At 44.7% G+C, this 23975-nt stretch overlaps 1 protein-coding gene across 1 annotated transcript in view; it reads right to left on the reverse strand.

Annotated features, from left to right (window-relative positions):
- Window positions 1-4520: 4520 nt before the first annotated feature.
- Window positions 4521-23975, reverse strand: part of R3HCC1L (R3H domain and coiled-coil containing 1 like) — a 41536-nt gene continuing 22081 nt past the window's right edge. The window contains exons 2-7 of the mRNA XM_078389402.1: window positions 21659-23508; window positions 11553-11728; window positions 11026-11096; window positions 10513-10608; window positions 9142-9282; window positions 4521-5099 (exon numbers count right to left, since the gene is read on the reverse strand). Coding sequence (XP_078245528.1) covers window positions 5044-5099; window positions 9142-9282; window positions 10513-10608; window positions 11026-11096; window positions 11553-11728; window positions 21659-23508 — 2390 coding nt within the window. The 3' untranslated portion in view covers window positions 4521-5043. The remainder of the gene's footprint in view (window positions 5100-9141; window positions 9283-10512; window positions 10609-11025; window positions 11097-11552; window positions 11729-21658; window positions 23509-23975) is intronic.

The raw sequence follows: 23975 nt of genomic DNA on the forward strand, positions 1-23975 counted from the left end.
TTTCTTCAAATTCTGCCTCAAAACAACCTTTCTACAGGCTTCTTTCAATAAACTTTAATTAGTGTTTTCATCTAGTACGTACATGAGGAACTAATTTTAGTTTGAGATTATTATTTTTTTAAATTAACAAACCCACCTGGCCTTTGATAGAAAACAGCTAGTTTCCATGTTTTGCTATTCACATGGGTCTGTAACCAAGGCTGAGCCGACAAAACAGAAGTAGCCACATTTTGGTTTCCTATTTACCCTTCTTTTTGCTGCTTCCACCCACCACTATCTTCGTAGTGGGAACAGTTGACTGCAAACTCTTTTACGCAAGGGCCTGTCCTCTAACATTTTGCAATGCAAGACACCTTGAAAGTTATTCTAGAAAAGTAACTTTCCCAAACATTGGCTGATTACATGGAGGGTATTGTAATCAACAAAGCAAAATAATATCTCCTTTTGGATGCTTCTGTCACATGAAAGGGCTCCTTTGGCTTTTGCTCCTTCATTTAACTTCACGCTGACATCCATGTATATGCCTGGAATTCATGAGATCACTTAGAAGCTACTGTCTAACACATTCATCTTCAAAGGTTCATAGCCTACTTTTCTGCAAAACTGTGGCTGTGTGGAAAAGAGGGATCATTTTGTTCACACTGAACCTCACAAAAAGTCCCAGCAGTTATCTGCAAGGTTATTCACACACATCCCACAAAACAACTGCAACAGAATGGTTTGGGTGGGGACTCTGGTAACAACTGTGTCTTGAAAGCTTAGGAAATGCTGTTTCTTGTCCAACAGAAGTGCAACCTTGAGAAATCATGTGAAGGTTTTGTACAAGAGGTGAACAAGAAATGCACATTTATTGTGCAATAAACTGATTGTACAGAAAGGCTCTAGAGACCAAACTGAAGTCCAGAGCAATGAATTACTGGGACTCATTAATAGGTGGGCAAAGATCCAAAACATATTCTCAACTAGACATGGCACAGGAGATTCATGATTAAGATCTCCTGGATTTTTGTACTATAGTAATTAGCATTCCCAAATGACTGCTTTGAAGATGGGACAAGTGATGCTTTATCACGAAGGTGTTTAACCCCTTTCCTGATCCAAGTCATACACATTGACATTGCTACTGGACTAGGGGTAAGGAACAGTTTGACAGGTGTACATGCTGTACCTATCTTTCAATTTAGTCTGCAAAGATAATAGCTGCTTAGGCAGTGCAGAATTTAGACTAGGGAAAGAGCTAAGCCTACTTCCCCCAGAGGGCTACTTTTGCTACTTCTCCTATCTCCAAAGGAAACATATGGGGCCGCTAATTACTAAGCATATCTTTTTTAAAATAGCAGGAGATTCTAAACATTGATGCCCTGCATCACATTAAGTTTGGCTGTGAAAAGCAGTAAATTCATAGCACTGGTAGGAAGGTGAATGTTACTGCAGTGTGCATGTCATTTCTGCTTCTTAAAATTTTATAGTTTGAATATACCCAGAAGAGTCAGTGGACTATTTATGGCGTAGGAAAACCTTCCTCAGCACACCCTCTACTTTGTTTGACTACAAGTTCTATCTTTCCTATCCTACATAAAAATAGGTTTGATGGGAGTTGGAATCCAGAAGCCTTAGTCAGGAGAAGGCTGTATAATTGAGAAGGTCAGAAGATGCATCAACGATGTGGTCTCAACCTTCTGAGGCTGCATCAGCTGCTTTCCTGGATACGGAATTATTCTTCCAAGTCTTGGTCTCAACAGAGCTGAGTTCAAAGTTCAGGAAGAAGATTTTTTCTGATGAAGATTCACATCTACCATTAACATTCCTCTCCAGTGAACAGGAGGCATACCACAAAATTTGTTAGTGTTTCAGGCTCAATGCACAGGGAGATGTCGTTTTATTAAGGGGAAACTGGAGTCTGTGCTCTCATCAGCACTGGCCAGGTCACAATTTTCCAAGCTATTGACCTTGCCAACAATTTACATTCTACCACTGTAGGCTCTGATCAGTGCTGGCTTGGTGACTCTTAAGGCTGTACCTCCCCATGTGTAATATTACTTCAACAAACATGTGTTATCTTGCATATATGAGTAACTGTGTACTAAACTGATGAAGATGGGCTAGTATGATAGGGGAGTTAGAGTTTATCAACAACCTGTACAGTGAAGACATTAAGCAGCTGTTGCAACTGCTATTGGCCCATGTTGCAACTGAGCCTTTCTAAGAGGGACCAGCAATTAGAATCATGTTGGCTTATCGAGAAGGTTGTGTAGCCAAGGCCCACTGTAGGACTAATCGCCAGGAACAGGTGGCATCTAGGATAACCGCAAGCCGTTTACTTTGGCGGTCTTTTCAAGAATGTCCCGCAGCCCAGGAAATTCTTGGCAGTAACACCAAGGGCAGACTGTTCATCCATCCTATTCTCAAGAACCTTTGAATAAGTGATGGGACCAGAATTCCCAGACCCTCCTAGCAGAATGCCCCACAAAACATCTGCAGAATGAAAAGTGGATCACCTCTACCTTAAATAAGGCTCACTGCTGTCCTGCACGTGTGGTTCAAATTCTACAAATCTACCTTAAACCAGAGTCTGTCCCATTAAAATTAGAGACACTGGTCTCTGAACAAACATGCTTAGAAGTGCTTCATTATCCAAGGAATACACTTACAAGCAACTGAACAGACACATCAGCACTATTATTTAATAGGAAAGTAGCCAAAATAGAGTCATTTAAAGGCTTTGATGGAAACTGCTCCTCTCCAAAGTTATCCACAAGGCATGGATTGCTCCTCTCCTTTCTAACCTTTGAAGCCAAGAATCTCTGCAGGCTGCCAAAAGTCATAAACGGGGTGGGACACAGTTTAGCTGCTACACTGTATCAGTATTTAGTGTATTCAGTTGGCCCAAATAGGCCTAGCTTGTTTTAGGGAACATCTGGGAGGGCTGCACAGGCCAGGCCACACAAACGGGGGGTGTAGGGGGGGGTCTGTGTTACAGGCCGCTAGAATTGCCAGGAAAAGCAATGAGCACCCATCTGTCCCCATTCCAGAAGGCTACCCACATCATAGGCATGTACTCCACCCCTGCCTGAGCAGAGACATAAAGAGAGAGCTGTTTTCAGGCAGGGAGATGCCTGCAAACCTGGCCAGCCGGAAAACACATGGCCTGCCAGCACATTCCAGCCCTGACAGGCATCTTGGCCTACCTTGACCTGACCCCAAGTACCACTAAACAGGAATGGATTCACATCCAGATCCAACACGTCTCATGTAGTGTGTTCTCAGGCTCTTTATTCTCCCTCAGACCCTGCCTTATGTTAGACACCACCGCCCCTCGAAGAACTAGCCAAGAGGACTCTGGCTCCACATCAGTCCCTTCTCACTATCCCTTCTTCTCTAATACCCCATGAATCACAAGCTCCTACCCAAAGCCTAGTCTGGGATATGCTGTGCTGTTTTGGTATGTGGACCACCATTGCATCTGCTCTCATGAAGGAAAATCCTGCTGGGATACAGTGACAATCAAGCAGTGACAGCCAAAGATTTCTAGCCAAATCTCAGAGAGCCAAGCTGACCCTCATGTATTGACCCTAAACTCAGCTGGGAGTGTCTCACCACAGGAATCTCCGGCCCAGCTTGGCAAAGGTGTGCCGTCAATGATGGTTTACAAGGAAGTGGTCAATCTGCCTGCTACTTAGGCGGCTCTAACCCAGCTGCCTTGAACAGAAAAGACTCTGTCTGCTGCTTCTCAGGGAGCATTCCTGAGCAGGCCAGTGCCTGTCGATGGAAATCCTAACTTTCCTGCGAATTGGCCAGAGCAAGCATTGTTGTGCTGGCACCTCGCATCCAACACTTATGAGCCATCAATTCAGAGGGTGGGCAAGATGTGTTGCAGGAGGCTCCTGTCAACCCTTTCCTGCCACAAGGAGGGGAATCCCACCAGGACAAAGAGCCTGGTGGCATAGCCCAAGGTCTGTGTTTTTGGCAACAAAGTCTTCTTTGCTACCCACTCTCACATCCCATATAGGCAAGAAGCTACTTTGGCCTTGACACCAGCTCTTTATCTTAATGTAGCTGTATGAAGATTCTACTAATGAATCCCCACAGGATGACAAATAAACAAACAAACAAACACACACAGTTTCTGTTACGAAAGAGTCAGTGTGGTGTAGTGGTTGAGTGCTAAGTTGGGATTTGAGAGACCCAGATTCAGATCTCTGCTCAGTCATGAAATCCACTGGCTGATCTTGAGCCAGCTGCATTCTCTCATAAGGGTTGCAAAGTGGAGAGGAAAGTAATGGACACCCCCTTGATTCTCACTGAGGAACACACGTAAGTATCAAATAAAAATCACTGTGCTTTATGCACTTCCTCCTGACCTCCAGTCAGTATCCAGACTTTCTGAAGAGTCTGGAAAAGAAGGGCTTAAATTCTGCTCTATTATAGAAATGCTACCTATGCGGCACTGAGTCATAAAATAATTTGCAGAGTAACTTGCAAGAAGTAAGATGCCCTGTATCATACACATAATACAAGGCAAAACTCTGAAAAAACTTTAATAGCAAAACTCAACAGTGTCCACCTGGCCATCTTTAGTGAGCTTGTTCCTCATAGCTGCCATCATTCAGTCCTACTAAGCACAACACCTTGCATGGTGTTTTGTTGCCTGCAACAACAAATAGGCACTGGATGCATGATGGCTAAAGCTGACAGTACATGGGTATTTGGGTTACATTTCCAAGGCACACATGCTGGTAGGGAACAGGGGCTGACCCAGGCCTTCAGTCATCATTACCCAGGTGGCACCTCTGGCTCAGACACTGCCAATCTCCAACCCCACTCTTCCAGGGGCTCAGATAAGCCCAGCAGGGATGCTATCTGGGGCTAGCCATCCCACTCTAGCAGCCTTGGCTACTCAGGGTCAGTCACAACGGGCCGATATCTTGCTGCTCAGCCCAAACGGAGTGGCAAAATTCCCAAATGCCACAAGCACAGCGTCTGCCCGTTGCTGTCAGCATCTGAATGAATAAATGTGGTCACCGCTCCTGTGATGATGCTGGCTCACTCACGGCCTTCCCAGGCATCTTCCCTCTGCTTGGCCTCCAGGCGCTTCCGCTCTGCGAACAGAAAAGGGACAGGTGAAGCAACACTTTCACAGGGCACAGTCAGTCTCTGCAGGGAAGGGCTGGCCTTAGAAGGTGCATGAGGTGACCAACCTTCACCAGAACCCCGGTGTGCTCCTGCTCTCCTTCTTGGCATCCTAAGCACTGCCACTGTGGCATGCCACACCATTTTCCTCAGCAAACAGTGGTCAACCGCCATACTGGCACTAAAAATTACATGCCCTGTGCTAAACCCCTTCCATGTTGATATGTCCTTTACTCTCCTCTCATCCACAATGCCTTCCTGCAACATTCCAGTGAGGTGCATTTCACCTGCATTAGAATCAGAGCTCCTGCTTGGTGACCCAAAGGAAACGTTAGTGAACAGAGAAGAACAGGGAGACTGCAGAGTTGGCACTGACAATTAAAATAAATGAGCTGTTCCTATGCATGACTTATACTGCCTCCTGCAGCTGGGCCTGGCTCCCAGTTCTGTATTTTGGAGCAGACATCAGGACTAGAGCACCACCTAGCGTCCAAAATTGTACCGTGCATACCGTGAATGCCGTTTTCCACAGATCTTTTTCCCTAGAGTGATTGGGCAAACATGCAGATTCTATATCAAGGCAATACTTTTATTAGGCCAACTGAAAAGAGCATTTAAAAGGGTGTGAGCTTCTAAGCTCCTCAGATGTGACCTGATGAAGGTATCCTGGGATCATGACAGTGGTACACATTTTTATGCTATTTCTTTGGTCGGGCTAATAAAGAGATTGCCTTAAGATGGCTTTTGGGTTTTCCTATATGACAAACATGGTTGCCTCCACCTTCTGTACAGTCCCATTCAGCTATGCTATAAGCACATGTCATCTATACGTAAGGAGGGGAGTGCAATAGGTCCCATCCCCTCCATTTCTGTTTTCAACACGTGGCAGTGATAGTCTGAAGAGAGGGAGCTCCTATATCTGGGTAGCCTTTCTTGCATGAGCCAGAAGCACCCCCAAATCAGAGTTCTGGCTTAAATGAAGAAGTTGCCTTGACACAGCAGCCTGCCTCTCTTCAGACAATGGCTTCTGTTTCCTGAAAGGGATGGTAGAGTGGCTGGGGAAAGCCTACTCTCTTCATTGCATGTGGATTATACAGGCTGGCAAAACAAATGTATACAGCTTATAAACAGGGAAGCACCCCACTCCCTGTGCCCTCCTCTTTTATGGGCATGAAGTCAGAGCTGTAAACTGATCTTGCTGTATCAAAGCCCCTCCCCCCCACCGTTCAACCTCAGTAAAGTCAAGGAAAAGAGGAAGCACAAATCCTGTACTTTTGTGCAGTCACTAAGAGGGACATATGAAAAGAGAGAGAGACCTAGCTGAATAAGGGTGGAGAGAGGGGAAAAAAACCCATGAGGCTCCAATAACCTGGGAATCATATACAGATACACACAGAGAGAAAACGGGTAATCTGACACAAGAATTATTCTCACACGCTGTCTTCACAATACTATCATGGGCAGCGATAATAACACTGGAAACAAGACAGCAATTATTGGATGCAAATCCTATTCAAAAAGCTAAAGCTATGGAGAAAAATGATCTTTAACAACTTACGATTATGGTGGGAATGTCACAGAGACCTAGAGTAATCAACATCCATACTCCAGTTTCAAAAGAACAATTGGGCAGGGGGTAACAGAGTTAAAGACATTCTATATAAAAGGAGTTGCTCAGAACACTCCACAGGAAAAAAGTGGAGCAGGGGGAGTGGAACGCAAAGAGGAACAGGTGGGGGAGTTTTGAATTGACAAGAATTATCAGGGAGAAGAAAAGACTGTTAGAAATGGGGGGGGGGGAGAAATCACATGAAAATTTATCAGCTGAACTGACAAACAACTGTCAGCACATTTTTGATGTGCAAAAAGCTGGTTGTTGAAAACAGACACCTACAATGACTTGCATGGTTAATTACCGTACTTGCACATTGTTTTCAGGGCTGCCTGAAGGGTCTGCATGAGCCTGAAAAGCAAGGCCAATGAAAGCCAAAACCTAGCTTGACTTTTGAGAATGCTGATCCTATTAACCCACCTCTAATCTCTTCACCCTGATCTTTGTTTCCAGGCTCTACTGCAGCAACACAAAGGATTCAGCAGTTCTGCCCCTTTCCTTCTCTGATTTAGGAGGGAGACTTCAGAAGCCCTGTCCAACTCTCCTTTAATCTGCTTTGCCTTCTGCAATGCAAAACGTGTTTGCTCTGGGTAAACTGAAGACGAGCAAAGAGCTCGAGATTCCAGCTCCTCTGTATGCTCCAGCATGAGATAGGATAGTGGGTCTTCAGAAACTCTCTCTGCACCCCTGAGTCAGCAAGCTTCTGTTGTGGCTGGGGTTGCAGTGGTGCACCGGTTAGAGTGCTGGGTTGAGTGTTTACAGCTAGTCCCCAATGAGCTATGAAACCCATGAGGGTGACCTTGGGCCAGCCCCACCCTGTTAGCCTATTTCACATCCCAGGGTTATTGTGAGGACAGAGTGCGGAAAAGGAGAGTTGTGAACTCATCAAAGGAAAGGTGGGAGATAAATGTAACTAATCAATAAGTACAGTTTTCTATACATGTAAGACAGCTACAGAGGCTGTAAAGGGGGAACATAATCAATAATGCACAGCTTTTGCACATTTATTTGAGAGAATGTATTTGCTTCTAACTTTCATAAACAATTAAACCTTTTGTATCCCTTCTTTGCTAATTCAATCCAATTGTTTATTCTCTAACACTTCTACTCTTTGAGCCTAGACTGTGATCCTAGCTCCTTCATTCCATCTGCTGCTACACGTATGCCAAATAGTTTTATGGAGTCAGACATCTCAGTTCATCATGGGTATGGTTCATTTTCCATATATATACAGGTGTGTAAATTTCAATCTGGGAAAACCACCCAAGTGAGATTGGGAGCTAAACTAGGCAAATTGTTCTGAAGATATCCTATAAATGTGAGAAGATGAGGAGAATAAAGGACTAGGTGGCACCAGAGATACAAGTCCCTGTTACCTTCCCTGTTTCAGAGGGATGCTGCTACGTGCAGTTCAGAGGCAGGACAAGAACTTGCATTCCCAAATGCCTCCAAGCTGTCCTGCTCTAGCCAATTCTTGCTGACCAGTACAGTCCTCTCTCCTCCACCAAAGGAAAGACAGGCTGGGAATGTACAAAGACTTCCCTGGTCTAATTACTCTTTCCAAACAAGTATGGTGAAGCTGTGCATGCCCCAGCTGGGCCGGCATGCTCCATCACTGTTATCTGGCTGGCGTAGCTGAAGGGCAGGCAGAGAGCCAGCTGCCATCACACCACAAAGAGACAGGGACATATAGTAGATACAAGAAGCAAGGGACGGCAGGATGACCAAGGAGGGGCCACCTCTCTGTAGCCTTCCTGTGCCTTGGAGCATGCTGGAGGAGAGAGGAAACACTACTCTTGGCTGAGCAAGATCCTCTTGCTTTACACACTGTGCAGCAGTGCAGAATACATTCCTTGCACTGCTGCTGTGCCTTAACAGCAACAGAGCTCAGAAAAAGATTTCCTTTTTGGCCCACACCTCCTAGAATTCTTCAACCAGCAGGTATCTTTCCATTTCTGCCAATAAGAACATGGAAAAGACTGGATGCCATGGGGTGAGGGGGCTAGAATGCCCCCCGCTAGCAGAATGTCCCTGCATGCGCCGGAGGGGCACACATGGTGCCTCTGCTGACCCAGATATACAGTGGAATCCACTGGCTGCTCAGGAGCCTCCCTCTAGGTCCCAGACAGAAAGAGTTGGCTGTGTGACAGCAGCGAGGGGGCATGGCTGGGCCCAGCTGACTTGTCATCCTGCTCTGAAGCCAAGAGCTAGGCCAGGCACACTCCCCAGGGACTCTTAGAATGTGAGCAGTAACTGAGAGCAGGACAGGCAGAGGTTGACATGCAGAGAAATCCCCCAGCAACCCTCACCTGTCTTCTCACTGCCTGAATTATACAACATCAGCTCCTTTCTTCCCATCCCAAAATTACCCTGCAGTGTTGTCCCACCTCCTTGCTCACCTCGGGCTGCTTGCAACTGCTTGCGCTCCGCTTCCCGTTCTTCTTTGCTCTGTTTGCTCCGCATCCCAAGGGCTCCTGCCACCAGCCTCCTGGCCAGGGTAGCTGATGTCTCTGGGCGTTCTTTGGCCGGCTGCAGAAATTCTGGAGGAAGGAGCAATGAAATATCAGGAAAAAACTTCCTAATTGTTAGAGCAGTATGACAATGGAACCAATTACCTTGAAAGGTTGTGGGCGCACACTGGAGCCATTCAAGAGACAATTAGACAGCCATCTGTCAGATATTCTTTGATTTGGATTCCTGCATAGAGCAGGGGGGTGGATTCAGTGATGTTATAAACCCCTTCCAACTCCATTATTCTATGATTTTGTGAAAGTACAACAACTACCTCAGCAGTCAGAGTTAGCATAAAGTTCCTGTTCTCAATGCTGGAAGAGGAAGGCAGGAGGATTCAGGCATTCAATCCAGAATGTGAGTCCTTCCTCAAAATCTGTGTAGCCTGAAATGATACCAGAGGCTGCTAAGTGGCACAGGAAGATAGGTCCAGCCGTGACCTGGATCCCATCCTGTGCCACATTCATAGTAGGACAGTGGAAAAGACTGAGAGTATCTTTGATACATTTCACCATGGAACTCAAGATACACTACAACAATAGCCAGAAGAGAAAGCCACTGAGCAAACAGAATATACACAAGTGTTAGCAACCTCCACTATTGACTAACTTAGGGCACTGAATCCTGCTGCACACACAGTCTCCCCTCCCTTCTTCACAGCCCTACAAAAAGGCTGTGTGGCATGGATAATGCCATAGACTTTTCAACCGCCTAAATATTACCTGGCATGAAATTGAGAAGCCAGCAGGCTGAATGGCTGTGCAACCAACATTGTGACTGGCATGCACTAATACTAGAAACAGGACTGTTCACTACTAATGGGACACATTTACCACCAGTAATGGCAGTTGTTTCATCCAGCAGGCAGTTGTTGGATTTGGGAAGTCCAATGTAAGGAGAATTTCAGCAGAGCAGAAACTTGCACAGTTTTTCTGGCTAGTGATCGCATTACATGCCATATATAAGAAGTCAAATGTAGACAAGTGCAGGGAGGTCTATGTGAGTGGACAGGATTGCAGCCTTAGAATAATCACTACCCATAATGAAGAACTCTGTTAAAATCTGCAGGAAAACATGCTGTACAGATATGAGTTAATGGCTGGTTGATGTCCTGCATGGTAGACTTTCTAAGCTTCATTGCCTCTAAACTGGTATCCCACTATCTCCTGCTAGCAAAGCCATTGTAACCCAACCCATCTGGAAGTTGTCAGGCTAGGAAAGAATGAAGGAGATTAACCCTGGGTCCCTTTTGGTCTCACCAGCATAGGCTCGAGCTTTAGTCTTTGTTGATCGAGTTGCCTGCGACAGTGGACGGGTTTTCACCATCAGATGCTTGGTGCTGAGAGCATCGCAGGCTGTGGGAAGAAAATGGACTTTTTAAGTTTGAAAGGGAATTAGCAGATACAGGGCCTTGTGACTCCCTGCTCAAAGAACATTGAACATAGGCATAACTGGTTGTTCTGGGTTTTTTGGGCTCTTTGGCCGTGTTCTGAAGGTTGTTCTTCCTAACGTTTTGCCAGTCTCTGTGGCCGGCATCTTCAGAGGACAGCAACCTGTCCTCTGAAGATGCTGGCCACAGAGACTGGCGAAACGTTAGGAAGAACAACCTTCAGAACACGGCCAAAGAGCCCGAAAAACCCAGAACAACCATTAGATTCCGGCCGTGAAAGCCTTCGTGAATATATAGGCCTAAGTCCCCACCACGTACCAAAGAGACCCCATCCTCTCTTCAGCATGCACACAGCCAAGACATTCTCCAAAGCAGATCATACCTGTGATAGGGCTGGAAAAGATGCCGAGGGCATGTGTGTCATCCACCCATTTAATGTCAAAGCCTTTCTTCCTGGTAAGAGAGAAAGTTGGGGATGTTATAGTATTTGGATGGTAGAGAGAGAGAAAGGGAAAGAGCATGAGAAGCAAAAGTAATTGCGCATTCCTGAGAGGAGTACAAGAAGGGTGCAGGTCAAGACCTCATTGGCACTGTGCATTCACTCTGAACTTCTCACTGCAAGGATGTCTAGTATTATTCTTGTCACAGTGGGCAACAGCAATGCCAATCCAAAGACAGCCACCTCGGAGAAAGTCTGTCCTTCAGTGGCTTGAGCCAGGAAACCACCTCTGAAGCAGAGGGTGGTGACAGTCTGTGAATCTCGTGCACCTCAACACCTGAGCTAAGTACAACTACAGACGAGAAACCCCAAAATAAAGCCACCTGTCATGCACTTTACTGTCACCCTCGCCCCAAAGAAGCACAAAAGGAGATGGTATGGGTGAGGAAGAGTGTGGACAAACTGCTCACTGGTAGCTGCAGAAGATGAGCATCAAATCTTCTGTGCGGAATTCTGGTGGAAAGTCATAGATCTCAATGACATGTGGCAGCTCAGAATCACTTAGGTCCAGATCTGCTGGAGAATAGTTGTAATAGTCAAATCTTGGCTCCTGTGATGTTGTGGTAACTGGGCTGCGGACCGACAACTGTAAGAGAGAAAAGAGAATAACCATGAACCTGACGCACATTGGGAAAGTCCTCCTCTTACCCTTTTCTCCAACATAATGCAGGGTACCATGAGTTCTGTGGTGCCACCTTAGGGACTGGATCCCTAACCTGACCCTCTCTCTACCCTTCCCCATATTGCACCATAACAGGCATGCACAGCTTCTGACTGGCAAGCACCTCAGTGCATCCCAGCCCCTGGGCCTTTTGGCAGCCTAGGAGCGGGTGCTCAGCCTGATTGATGGAACCGAGGGCTTCTGCTCCAGAGAAGGATTGATGGCCCACAGGAGATGGGAAGTTATCGATCAGGTGCCTCCTGCTGCTTGCATGCTTTCCCCGTTAACCCTTTCCATCTGCTGTTTCATTAGGTCTCTCTCGTGGTTTCCAAGGGAAGAAGCTAGTGTGAGTCCTTGCTCTTAGCAAACAGGAACCTTGTCTTTTTAACATTGTGCAGAATCACTTCAATTCCCAAGGCATCTGCAAAACACAGCTTACAGAACAGGTGTGGCAGCACCCCTGGCTATTATGAGTAGAGCTAGTAGAAGTGAAGTAGATGAAAGAAAGGAGAGGGCTAGAGACAGGGGAGTCAAGCTGGGAAAAGTAATGGCATGCGGAGCAAACCTGCAAACAAGTCCTTCTTGGGGTAGCTGCTGTGCCAACAGACTCCAAAATAGAGAATACTCCAAACGATATAACAGAACAGCTGCTGACATTGAGAGGGTTGGGGGATTTAAAGAAAGGCTCAGGAGATGACAGGGGACCCTGAAGTATAGTGGCTCTTCATTCAAACAATAGTGTGAACATTTATACTGCCAATGGGAGACAAGGTAGGCTAACCTTACTAAGAGCTCCTAAGGGAAATGATTTATTCTGTTATTACTGCAATGTATTCTATATGCAGTTTCCCTTGAGGAGTATTCAGAAGCTATAATGGATGTAAAATGCTGCAGGCACAATAATGTCTGGTATCCACTTTCGGTGACCACATCATACCAGTCTTCTAAACTTGCACTGATTTCTGATCTGTTTTTAGTTCTAAATCAGGGTGCTCTTTGTTGTTGTTGTTGTTGTTGTTTAGTCATTAAGTCATATCTGACTCTTCGTGACCCCATGGACCAGAGCACGCCAGGCCCTCCTGTCTTCCACTGCCTCCCGAAGTTGGGTCAATGGCTTCAATGGCACTGTCCAACCATCTCATCCTCTGTCGTCCCCTTCTCCTCTTGCCTTCACACTTTCCCAACATCAGGGTCTTTTCCAGGGAGTCTTCTCTTCTCATGAGATAGCCAAAGTATTGGAGCCTCAGCGTCAGGATCTGTCCTTCCAGTGAGCACTCTGGATTGATTTCCGTAAAATGAATAGGTTTGTTCTCTTGGCAGTCCAGGGCACTCTCAAGAGTCTCCTCCAGCACCACAATTCAAAGGCATCAATTCTTTGGCAGTCAGCCTTCTTTATGGTCCAGCTCTCACTTCCATACATCACTACTGGAAAAACCATAGCTTTGACTATGCGGACCTTTGTCAGCAAGGTGATGTCTCTTCTTTTTAAGATGTTGTTTAGGTTTTTCATTGCTTTCCTCCCAAGAAGCAGGCGTCTTTTAATTTCGTGGCATCTGTCACCATCTGCAGTGATCATGGAGCCCAAGAAAGTAAAATCTGTCACTACCTCCATATCTTCCCCTTCTGTTTGCCAGGTGGTGATGGAACCAGTGGCCAGGATCTTAGTGCTTCAGACCATTTTTGCACTCTCCTCTTTCACCCTCATCAAGAGGTTCTTTAATTCCTCCTAATTCCAAGGTGTTGATTACACCTTGGATAATTTACATTATCTAAAGAGCCCCCAAACAGGGTCGGGATGGCTGAAGGGTCACCTCTTCCCACCTGAACCAGGCCTATCAGTTATGGATGTCTCTGGAGGTCCTAAATGGCATTTCACTGCCAAGGAAGATGTAAATGACTGAGATTTAGGACAGGTGCTTTTCAAGGGCAATGTCTGCTACAGTTACCCAAGTTAGGGAACTTCCTCCAAGGAGAGACCAAACTGGTTCATCTTCTGTTCTTGGTTAGATAGGTAGTCAGGGCATTTTTATTCTGCCATGCCTCCCTTACAGTTTTTTTTTTTTTGGGTCAAGAAGTAGAACACTGCCATTGCTGAAAGCCTCCAGAAGTGGAAACCTCCTTGCAGTTTCCTGGGGCATCAAGTCTCCTCTAGCACCAAAGAGGTTCAGCTTTGCTTTAGTGATAACTAACATTTAAAGTGGATGCATATACTTGTGTGTAACCTGAAATGAACATTTAATCACTTTGCTTTAAAATAATTCAGAAAAGAAACAGCTTTTGGTGGACCCCAGAAGGGAAACTGCTCCTCACACGCGCTTTGCTTGGCTGTCCCTGCTATGTAATAGTACAAAAATATTTCAATAATCATTCAGTCATGCATCTAAAGAAGTGGGCTACAGTCTGTGGAAACTTATGTCAAGTAAAACGTAATAATCTTTAAGATGTCACAAGACTCTTTGTTATTTTTGAGGAAATAGACTAACATGGCCATCCACTTAAAAAGTTGCCAGGGGTAATACATTTCCTACCCTGTCCTGTTTAGTTTCCCAAATAGAAGTTTTATTTATTATTTACTTATGCCATTTATAATATAATCTTAGAACCACAGAGCTGGAAGTTACCCTATGGATCATTGAGTCCAGCCCCTTTCAAGGAAGCACAGTGGGGATCCGAACCCCCAGCCTCTGGCTCTGCAACCAGATGCCTAAACATGGAGCTATGCTGTTTTTCTCCCCACAGAGGACTCAAAGCTGACTTTGTCCCCTACAGCAAAAGGAACCAAGGCCTCTGGGTACGCCATCCAATGTTGGCCGAGTACCTGCCAACAAAGCTTTAATATTCTCCCCAGATTTATAAGATGATGTCCTAATGGGCAATGATCCCAGAATTGACTTGTCTTCCCCTGACCATTCACCATCCCCTTTAAAGGGATGGCTTGTTTGAACCTTCAGCCTCTAAGCATCCAAGTCAGGCATGGATGCAGAGAGATTGATAGCTGGATGCAAGACCCAGCTGCTGGTGATTTGCTAACAGAATACTCACACTGGGTCTCTAAGCTGCACAGATCAGCACGCGTCCTGTTGGCAAGGGAGTCTATAACTCAGGCAGGCTCCTGTCTGCTTCCCTGAGTACCTGTACCAACAGAAGCCACAGCTATATAGGAAAAGTCTATAAATTCCAGCCACTTCAGTCAATAAAAACAGTAATTCAGATGATTTCACCAGGAAGGTGAATTTGTGGATGGGCTGGAGCATTTAAGATTAAGCCAGCAAATCAGCGAGGAAATGATGTAACTACAGCACAAACAGATATGTGCCTCAGTGGATTTAAAAGAAGCCTAGTCACACAAACTGGAGCATTTGGAAACCAAACAACAATACTAGGTCCCAGCAGGATCAAGCCTAAGAAAGATTTGAGGGAGCAGCATGCTCGTAACACCACGTAGCATGTCAGACTATCAGAGCCCGCGGAGTGCAAGCTGCATGAGTAGCCCTGTCCTCCACAAACCAATGAGTGCAGCAAAGGGGTTGCTTGCTGAGCACAATGGGTAACAAAATGAAGTGAAAGAACTGGAATTTGTCAACAACAGTTTCAGGAAGGTGGGGAGAGGGGGCTTTGTCTCTGTACAGTTTTAGAGCCTTGGTCAAAGCCAGCGTGCTATGCAGCTACCTGGTGCATGCCTGCATCAGGCTGTGGAGCAGATGCATTGTCTCGTATTATTACAAACATGTCTGAAATGTTTTGCATGTCACTGAGAGTGTAAGTCCATTAGAAGCTGGAGTTTCCTGTCTTAGGCTGCTTACAGGAACTATGCACCCTAATGCTGCATTAACACAGTCTCAGCCTCCTGTTCACAGTCTCCTTCCCAGATATTGCTTGTCCTGTGCTGGGAAAGGTTCTGCCAGCGGAGGCACAGGCAGCAAGGAGCAAGAGGACACAGGAAATGAAGACTGTCTGCCACAGCTCAACGCTCTCCAAAGATTTACCCATGATGGAGTGCACTTTCCAAGCAAGCAGGGCACAGCACTGACTCCTGCTCGCTTTCTTGGCTTTTGAGATCGAGGATACAGACAACAAAATATGGTGTGGGGAGGGAAATATGACGTCAGGGTTTGGAGAATCCTCATTCTCATGCAAGTACAAGCATCTCATGTAAAGGCATATATATGCAACTCTGAAACCGCAAACACAGTCAACACACCCTATACATACCCTGTTTCCTCAAAAATAAGACCTAACCTGAAAATAAGCCCTAGTATGATTGTTCAGGATGCTCATAATATAAGCCCTACCCCCAAAATAAGCCCCAGTTAAGTGGAACCCCACCCTCCACCATTCTGCAGCAAGACAATGACATGACTGTATTTGAATAAATGTAGATTGTTGCACATGAAAAAATAAAACATCCCCTGAAAAAAAGCCCTAATACATTTTTGGAGCAAAAATTAATGTAAGACCCTGTCTTATTTTCAGGGAAACACGTTACACACAGGGCTGACTAGCTACAATATTTTCAAGAGGAAAAATAAGCAGATTTTGCTCAAAATTATCTCCAACCAAGACACAGTACTTTCAATGATGACATATTTTTCATATGGAAAAATGCATTGTGCTGTTTCTAGATGTTAGCCTGAAAGGACAGCCATGTTCCTTGGGGACAGAGAGCACTCAAGTAAGAACATTTGTTGTTCTAGAAACATTATTTCTAGATTATTATTATTACTGGCTACAAATTAACATTTTTTTGTTCTGACTTGGGAAATTTTATCTTATTCTGAGTGAGAAGAAAGAAGTTGTTTTCTAAAATGGCTAAAATAGACTATGTCATGGATTATATGGCCTTTTGATAATCACTTTTGACTTTTCATTTTGCAAAATGAAAGAAAATCTAGGTCTTTAGGAACATGAGGATGAAGCATACCAGCTCCTGAGCAAAGCCTCAGCTATCCACTATTCTAAGAAAACAGGTGTGACTCACATAGACTGTGTTAAGGGAATAGGTCCATGTGGCTCTCTCCAAATAGGCAAGACCCAGTAGAGCAAATCATGGCAGCAATTTCTAGGTAGAGAGGAAACACCAGCAAGCTATGCCACTAGAAATCAATTCACAAACATACATCATACTCAAATTTATCACAGAAAATGTGCACAGAACACTTCCTTCAGCCTCAAGCAAATATGAAGAGCTCTATTAAGCCCCAAGATACACTTAGACACACGAAGAAGAGTAGTACTGCTCCAATTCATTCTTATGTAAACACATCTCTAACACCCCATTGAGCCACAAGTCATAAACCCAATGCAAAGCACCTCCCTTGATGTACAAACCAAATCACTCTCCCCAAAAATGCTACTTTTGCATACACAATCATCTGAATACACAGGCTTCAGCCAACAAAGTAAGTTACACTGACCTTGATGCAAGGAGCTAGACTAGGTTTTCATGAGGGCAAGTAACAGGCCAGACCCTGTTTAACTTAGACACAAGTTGTTTTCGAAGGATTGCTGCCTTTTCTCCATTTTAATCTTTTTTTTAAAAACACAAGCAAGAAGATATGGATAAGTGCATATTTGAATGTAACACAATAGTGAATTTTCACTATTCAGTTTTCTATAGCACCTGAAGTTCCTCTGATACCCAAACTCTGGGTACATTCACAGTAAAAAGAGCAGGATTTTAACCTACGGCAGGAACTCCTATAGTAATATACAACAAACAGCATGCATTTTACCGCAGGACAGAAAAGCCTTCTGTTCCCCACCGAGAGAGAGAGAGAGAGAGAGAGAGAGAGAGAGAGTTTTGCATCTTCTGAGGCTGATTTCCACACCAGGATGAGGAAGTACAGTCCTCACCACATCTCTGGATCTGTCACCATTTGAAATCCAAGTCCTGTTTTATCCACACAAAATCTTGTACCTCATTAAAAGGATACAAGCTTAGTATAATTGGCCTTGACAAAACTCTTGCCCTGTCCCTCTTCCTGACTATTGTCCTAGCTTTTCTTTTTCATAGTGTTTTTCTCCCTTAAGGTGAAAGTCCAAGCATTGCATCTATTAACCAGGACACTCTTAAGCTATTGCTAACTTCTCTTACAAGACAGTACCACACAGTATTTCATGAATTTAGAGCCCACTTATTTCCCAACTAGCTTGATTCAAAGTCTTCTCCTTTGCAGTGTATATTGGATACCCAAACTAACAAAATCAGATTGAATTAATTTACTTACACAAATTCTGTCCAATCACACATAGTTCACTGTCCATAAAGTAAAACAAGAGATATCCACATCACAGTTCTAGGAGGTAGATGCATAACTATATATATGCCATACTTGATGGGTATATGTACAATATAAGGAAAATTCTTAAGGATCTGCTTCAGGACAGTGAAGGACAATAACAATGCTGAAATGAAACACTGGCCAAAATCCTACTGGTTAGTTAGATTGGCACATGTACAAAGGTGGAAATTGCTGGGGCATACTCCTACTAATAAACATATTGCTACTTGTATCCCTCATCACTGTGTGTCAGTTGCTAAGCAGGTGGACAGGAGAGACACAAGAGGCAACTTGTTACACAGCAATAGTTTGTTACTGTAATTCACTCCACTGCACTTATGCTGGCATAACTAGCCAATAGTATTCTGGACACTATGACAAGACTGCTTGTTTGCATACAACTTGAAACATTCCTTCCCCAATCTGGTATCCTTCGGAAGTATTGAACTACAACTCTGATCAACTCTAACAAGCATGGCTGGGAATGATAGGAATTGTAATGCAACATCTGGAAGATTCCAAGCTGGAGAAGGTTGCCATAAACCAATGCCTTTGCAGATTCCTCTATGACATATTATTTCCCATAGAGAAGCATGACACTACATTCTTTTTTGTTCTGTTTATGGGCTCCAAACAAGATTATATCCCAATTATTTAAAATAAAAAATCTTGCCTACTTTGACACCACCACAGCAAGAGAATATGTAAGGGTCTTCTCAAATGGAGCACTGTTACAGAGATACTGTTACTTGGAAGCTGAGAAAAACTGTACATTGTGCTCAAGCCACTGGGATTACCCTATAGCTTTCCCCCACTTCTGTTAACTAAGAGCCTCTTCCCCCGCCCCTGTTTCTTAGGACCACAGATAATGCATCACTCTCACAATCTGGTCGGCTGCACCTTCCTCCAAGTGGTTATGTGAGATATAATTGAAAGGAAATTATCCCTGACTTTCTAAAATTAGTGCTTTTCAATGCGTACGGTTTACTGGTATCGGTTCTCTGACAAACAAAGGCAAGAGACTTGGTTTCTCCAAGCAAAATTCTTGCATAGCACAGGATTCATAGTTCTGCAAATAAGTCAGATCTGCACTAGAACAGAATCCATGTACCCAACTTCTGGGGTGAGAAGTGGAAGCCCCTTGTGACTAGACTGTTCCAAACCACATAGCTTCTACAGTACTTATTTACCGGTAAGTTGCTGCACAACTGCTCTTCCACTGAAAACACTAGTATAGCAGAGAACCAAGCCAACCATTTGGAACAGGACAGGTACAGTCCTAACCTTGAAAAGCTAAACTGTCATGGTAAAGGTAAAGGTAAATGTTCCCCTTGACATTTTTAGTCCAGTCGTGTCCGTAGAGCCAGCACTTGTCCGAAGACAGTTTCCGTTGTCACGTGGCCAGTGTGACTAAGGAACACTGTTTTACCTTCCCACTGAGGTGTTACTTATTTATCTACTCACATTTACATGCTTTCGAACTGCTAGGTTGGCAAGGAGGTGGGACAAAGCAACAGGAGCTCACTCTGTCTCGTGGATTCGATCTTACGACTGCTGCTCTTCTGACCCTGCAGCACAGGCTTCTGCGGTTTAGCCCGCAGCGCCACCACGTCATGGTACCACCTTCTATTTTCCTGTTGTCTTTCAGCATGGATTTTTTTTCTGTTGTTTACCCTTTAACCTTAGCTGTTACAGTTTCAAAAAGTGTGTGAAACAGGCAAGGAATTCTTCCAATTGTTCCCTCTGATTATATGTATCTGGGAACCAGTGGATGATCTTGTGTTCCTTGCTAGAAAACATCAGCACTGCACAGAGGAAGAACAGGCCCCACATTTGCAGGGAGGCACAATGTAAAGCTACAACCTTGGGGGGGGGGGTATTTTACTTCCCGCTGCTGCCTTCTACAAGTTCTGCTTCATACATTGCCATTTCTGTTTAAGGCAGGGGAATGACATATAGTCCCCTTGGGCCAAGTGCATGACCTGGCCTGAGTTTCAACTAGAAGGTTATCTTCCTTAAGAGGGGTGGGTGGGGGTTAATTTCTGTATCATTACTGACTAGAACAAGCGGCAGTGAACCCAAAGCCACTTCCTGTAAAAGCTGCCCCCATGGAGTTTTAACAGCTTCCATTACCAAGAATTTAGGATGGTTTATGATCAAACTCTTGATAATGAGCCTGCTTAGTTAATTTCAATGGTTCACAGGAGCTATTAGCAAACTGAATCCACTGAGATCAACCCTGACTCCTGAGCAGGCCTAGATGCACTTCCAGCAATATTACAATACTTTGTTACTTTAGGTACCTTTGTGTCACTCTAAAAGTACAGGGTTTATGGTATTGATTTAAGCTTTAATAAGGAGCTCTCAGCCATCCAGCCGACACAAAGCTCTCCTCCTCGTAAACGGAAAAAGGCAGGGCTGCATGATCCCCATGCTGAGCTCCTCACCGCAATATGTTCAAGCACTCTCTTTACAGGGCACTCCACTAACAAGCCAGAGCCAATTAAAAACCTGCCATTTCCATGAAACTTCACGGTATATCTCTCCACGCTTGGCGGTCATCATGATGGCTCTCCTCCACAGCAACATAGCTATCATGTGTAGCACTTCCGCCCACTTTATTGCATACATTTTATATGCTGTCAATGGAGTATATTCTTCATTTGTGTCGCAGAGGCATAGCCATGCTGAGTTTAGGAATCCTTCTGGAGCTCAGCCTGCTGTAGGTTTTGAGATTTCTTAGTCAACTCCTCTGCTTCTCTTTCTTTAATGATTCTTCAGCCATTAGGCTGGAGAGTTCCACAGTCTAACCACAGAGCCTGGGGGCCAACGTTTTCCTTTGAGCCTTCCACTGACATGACTGCAGGGTGCTTGTGATCCTGCATTCATTGTTATTAAAGACTACAGAAATCAGTCTAGCACAAAATCAAAAAATCAGAGGAAAGCTGTTTCAGCATCCCAACATCATACTGTAACTTTAATCAAGCAAGCTACCAGCTGCCATGATTATAGAGAAATTTCTAAAGCAATAAGGTACAACCTCTGTTAAATCCTCAAAAAACTCTATGGAATATGGCCAACGTTTTTTACTGATGAAGTATGCAGTATAGGGGACTTATCTGATTTTGTTGTTTCCTTTTGCTTCCTGCATCTGTCAGTGACCAATAGTCCTGTCCTTGTATGGCCTCTCTCTTCTTCACATCCCCCAATGCAAGTATTGCTGCAGCAATAATAAAATCTAGAAGCTGTATCAGAATAAATGCATCCTGAACCATTTTCAGTTTACTATGAAAATAGAGCTTTGATATCTTTTTCAGTAAAAAAAGTAAAAAGGAAGCCCAGATCTATAACTCGCAGTGTGAAAAAAAATTCAGAAAGACAAGGAGCACAATCACAGAACAGAAACATTACAGAAGAAGTTGAATTTAGATCCAGATGAAGCTAGCTGCAGTAAAAAATGGATTAGCACCAAACTGGGCTGTGTGACATGAACCCCAAACCCCACCAGACATGCAGCTGCAACCTTTATGTCTTATGGCCCTCAGCTCTAGAAAAGATGTGTATGAATACTCACCTTCTCCAGCAAGTGAGGATCCAGGCAATCACCATCATCATTAAACAGAGCATCCCAGCTCTCCTCTGCCATGCTGTTATCCCCACTGTGTGTTGTAGGACCAATGGTGGTTCTAGTGGGCTCCTCCCAACTTGATGGCACATTCTGTCCAGCTTCTCCTTCTGCCTTGGATGACTCTTCCACAGAGGTGCCACCTAATCCTATTGTGTCCAGAGTGCTCTCTGGACAACAGGTCATATTCTCTGAGGCATAATCCCATAACTGTCTAGTAGCCTCTTTGGAGTAACTGTTTGCTTCTGCATTGCCTCTATACCCAGTGTGTTGCCCTCTTAAACCCAATCTGGTTTCTCCTGGGGGCATTGCAGCCTCAGAGTCATCAATTCCACACTGACAAATATGATGAGAAAAGCTGCCTTCTTTCTCATGTTCACTAATGCACACCTGCCCCCTTTCATCTTCCACTATTTGGATGCCACAGTTGGACAGATTGTCCATCCACCCACAGGACCTATTTGAAGAGTTACAGTCTGCATCCACCACTAAATGACCTGGGAAGTTCTTGTATGGCTTCTCATTTAGGCTACCTGTTGCTGTTCGAATCAAAATGCTCTCACTCCTGTACTTAGTCTCGTTCTCTAAGCTCACTCCAATCAGATTAGACAAATGTTCAACTGCATGAATGGATATGCAAGTCTCAGAGTCCTCCTGATGCTCTGATGTGCTATACTCACTCACTTCTGCCTGAGCAGAAATGTCCACACTAGCGTCATTGGACTCACTGTCATCTTCTGGCCCTGTCTGTTCTGCAACTTGTTTGAGAACATTTCCTAACATGCTATTGCCATTCTTCTCTGGTTGATTAGAGTTACTCTCATCTTTATACTGATATTGATTACTTTCAACTACTTCTGGGAAAACTATGATACTATTGTCAACATATTCCTGCATATTGTAATTATTGCTGTCTCTTAGATTTGACATCCCCTCATCTGAACATACTGATGTGCTAGTTTTTTGTCTCTCTATGCTACCCCAAACCCCACTGCCTGCATTTTCAGGCACACTGTCCTCATTTATCCTACATGGTTCCGAATCATCTCTGCCTACACTCTCGGTGTCACTTCCGTTGCTATCAAACACACTGCCTTCACTCAGCTCCCTCTGACCCAAAGGCCTCTTGTTGCTGCATATCTGCATATCTCCTTCACTCAGCCCTACCTGGTCTGGGAGGAGTGCTCCTGCCTGCTTGCTCCTTTGCAAAGAAAAAGTATTCTGCCTTGCTGATGGAACCAGACACTCTTGTTCACAAGTACAATCTGCATCATCCAGCCCTGACTGAAGTTGTAGGTCAGCCATCTTCTCCAGGGAGTTAGAGGAAGGTGCAGTGCAATACTCTGGAGAGGTCTCTTCTTTATTGCTGGGCAGTGGCATAAGAATTGGATCGAGGAAGCCAGAGGTCAGGAGCAAACTATGTGATTCAAGTTCTTTTGGGGACTGCAACTTCACTTCTTTCTGAGTCTTTGACTTTGGGTTGCTTTGGCAAAACTCATCACTGTGGCCCTGCTTTTGGGATGAAGCTCCTTTCTCTTTTCTAGGTGAGCCGGCTCCTCCCTGACTGCCATGAAGCTTGTCTCTCCTGGCATTAAGACTCTGCCTTGGCTCACATCCTTTAATGCTTTTCCTCCCTGTGGACTTATGGCTTTCCTCCCACCCATGTCTAGCGGTGACTGAGGTACTGGTTGTTGAAGCTGCCATGTCACGTCGAGCTCTGGGGACATAAAGTGCCATATCTGGTTTCTTGGGCCGCAGCCGGGTCCTCTCGGTATCTGGCTGCATAATGTTGCCAGAACCTGAAAGAGAGGAAAGCAATCAGTCCAAGGCAGCCCAAAGAATGAATGACCCAATATGTGGGGGGAATCTGAAAACTAAAGCACAATCAGTGTGGAGTTAGCTAAGCATGGGAAAGACCGTGTCCCCGATGGCACCTCCTCCAAGCTAGAACTATTGAATCAGAGGAAAGCAGAGGCAGAAACAACAGAGTAAGTTCTTCTGAGTAAAGGACAGGGGCTAATGCAGCTATTGTGTGCAGCTATAACAGCATCACAAGTAACCGTGGCTATACACATTCTATGGCAAAGAAACACACATTTTACAGCCAGGGTACTGCTGTTTTGCTCTCCTTTATTCTGGTTTTCAGATTCAAATTTTCAATGGCCGTTTCTGTTTGTTTTTAATTAAAAATGAAACAGCACAGCAGTGGCCTGGGATGGGGGGAGGGGAGAAGCAGGGAGATAGAAAGTGAGTAAGGGATGAAGGT

This window comes from Pogona vitticeps, chromosome 3, assembly GCF_051106095.1.
Source record: "Pogona vitticeps strain Pit_001003342236 chromosome 3, PviZW2.1, whole genome shotgun sequence".
Lineage (NCBI taxonomy): Eukaryota > Metazoa > Chordata > Lepidosauria > Squamata > Agamidae > Pogona > Pogona vitticeps.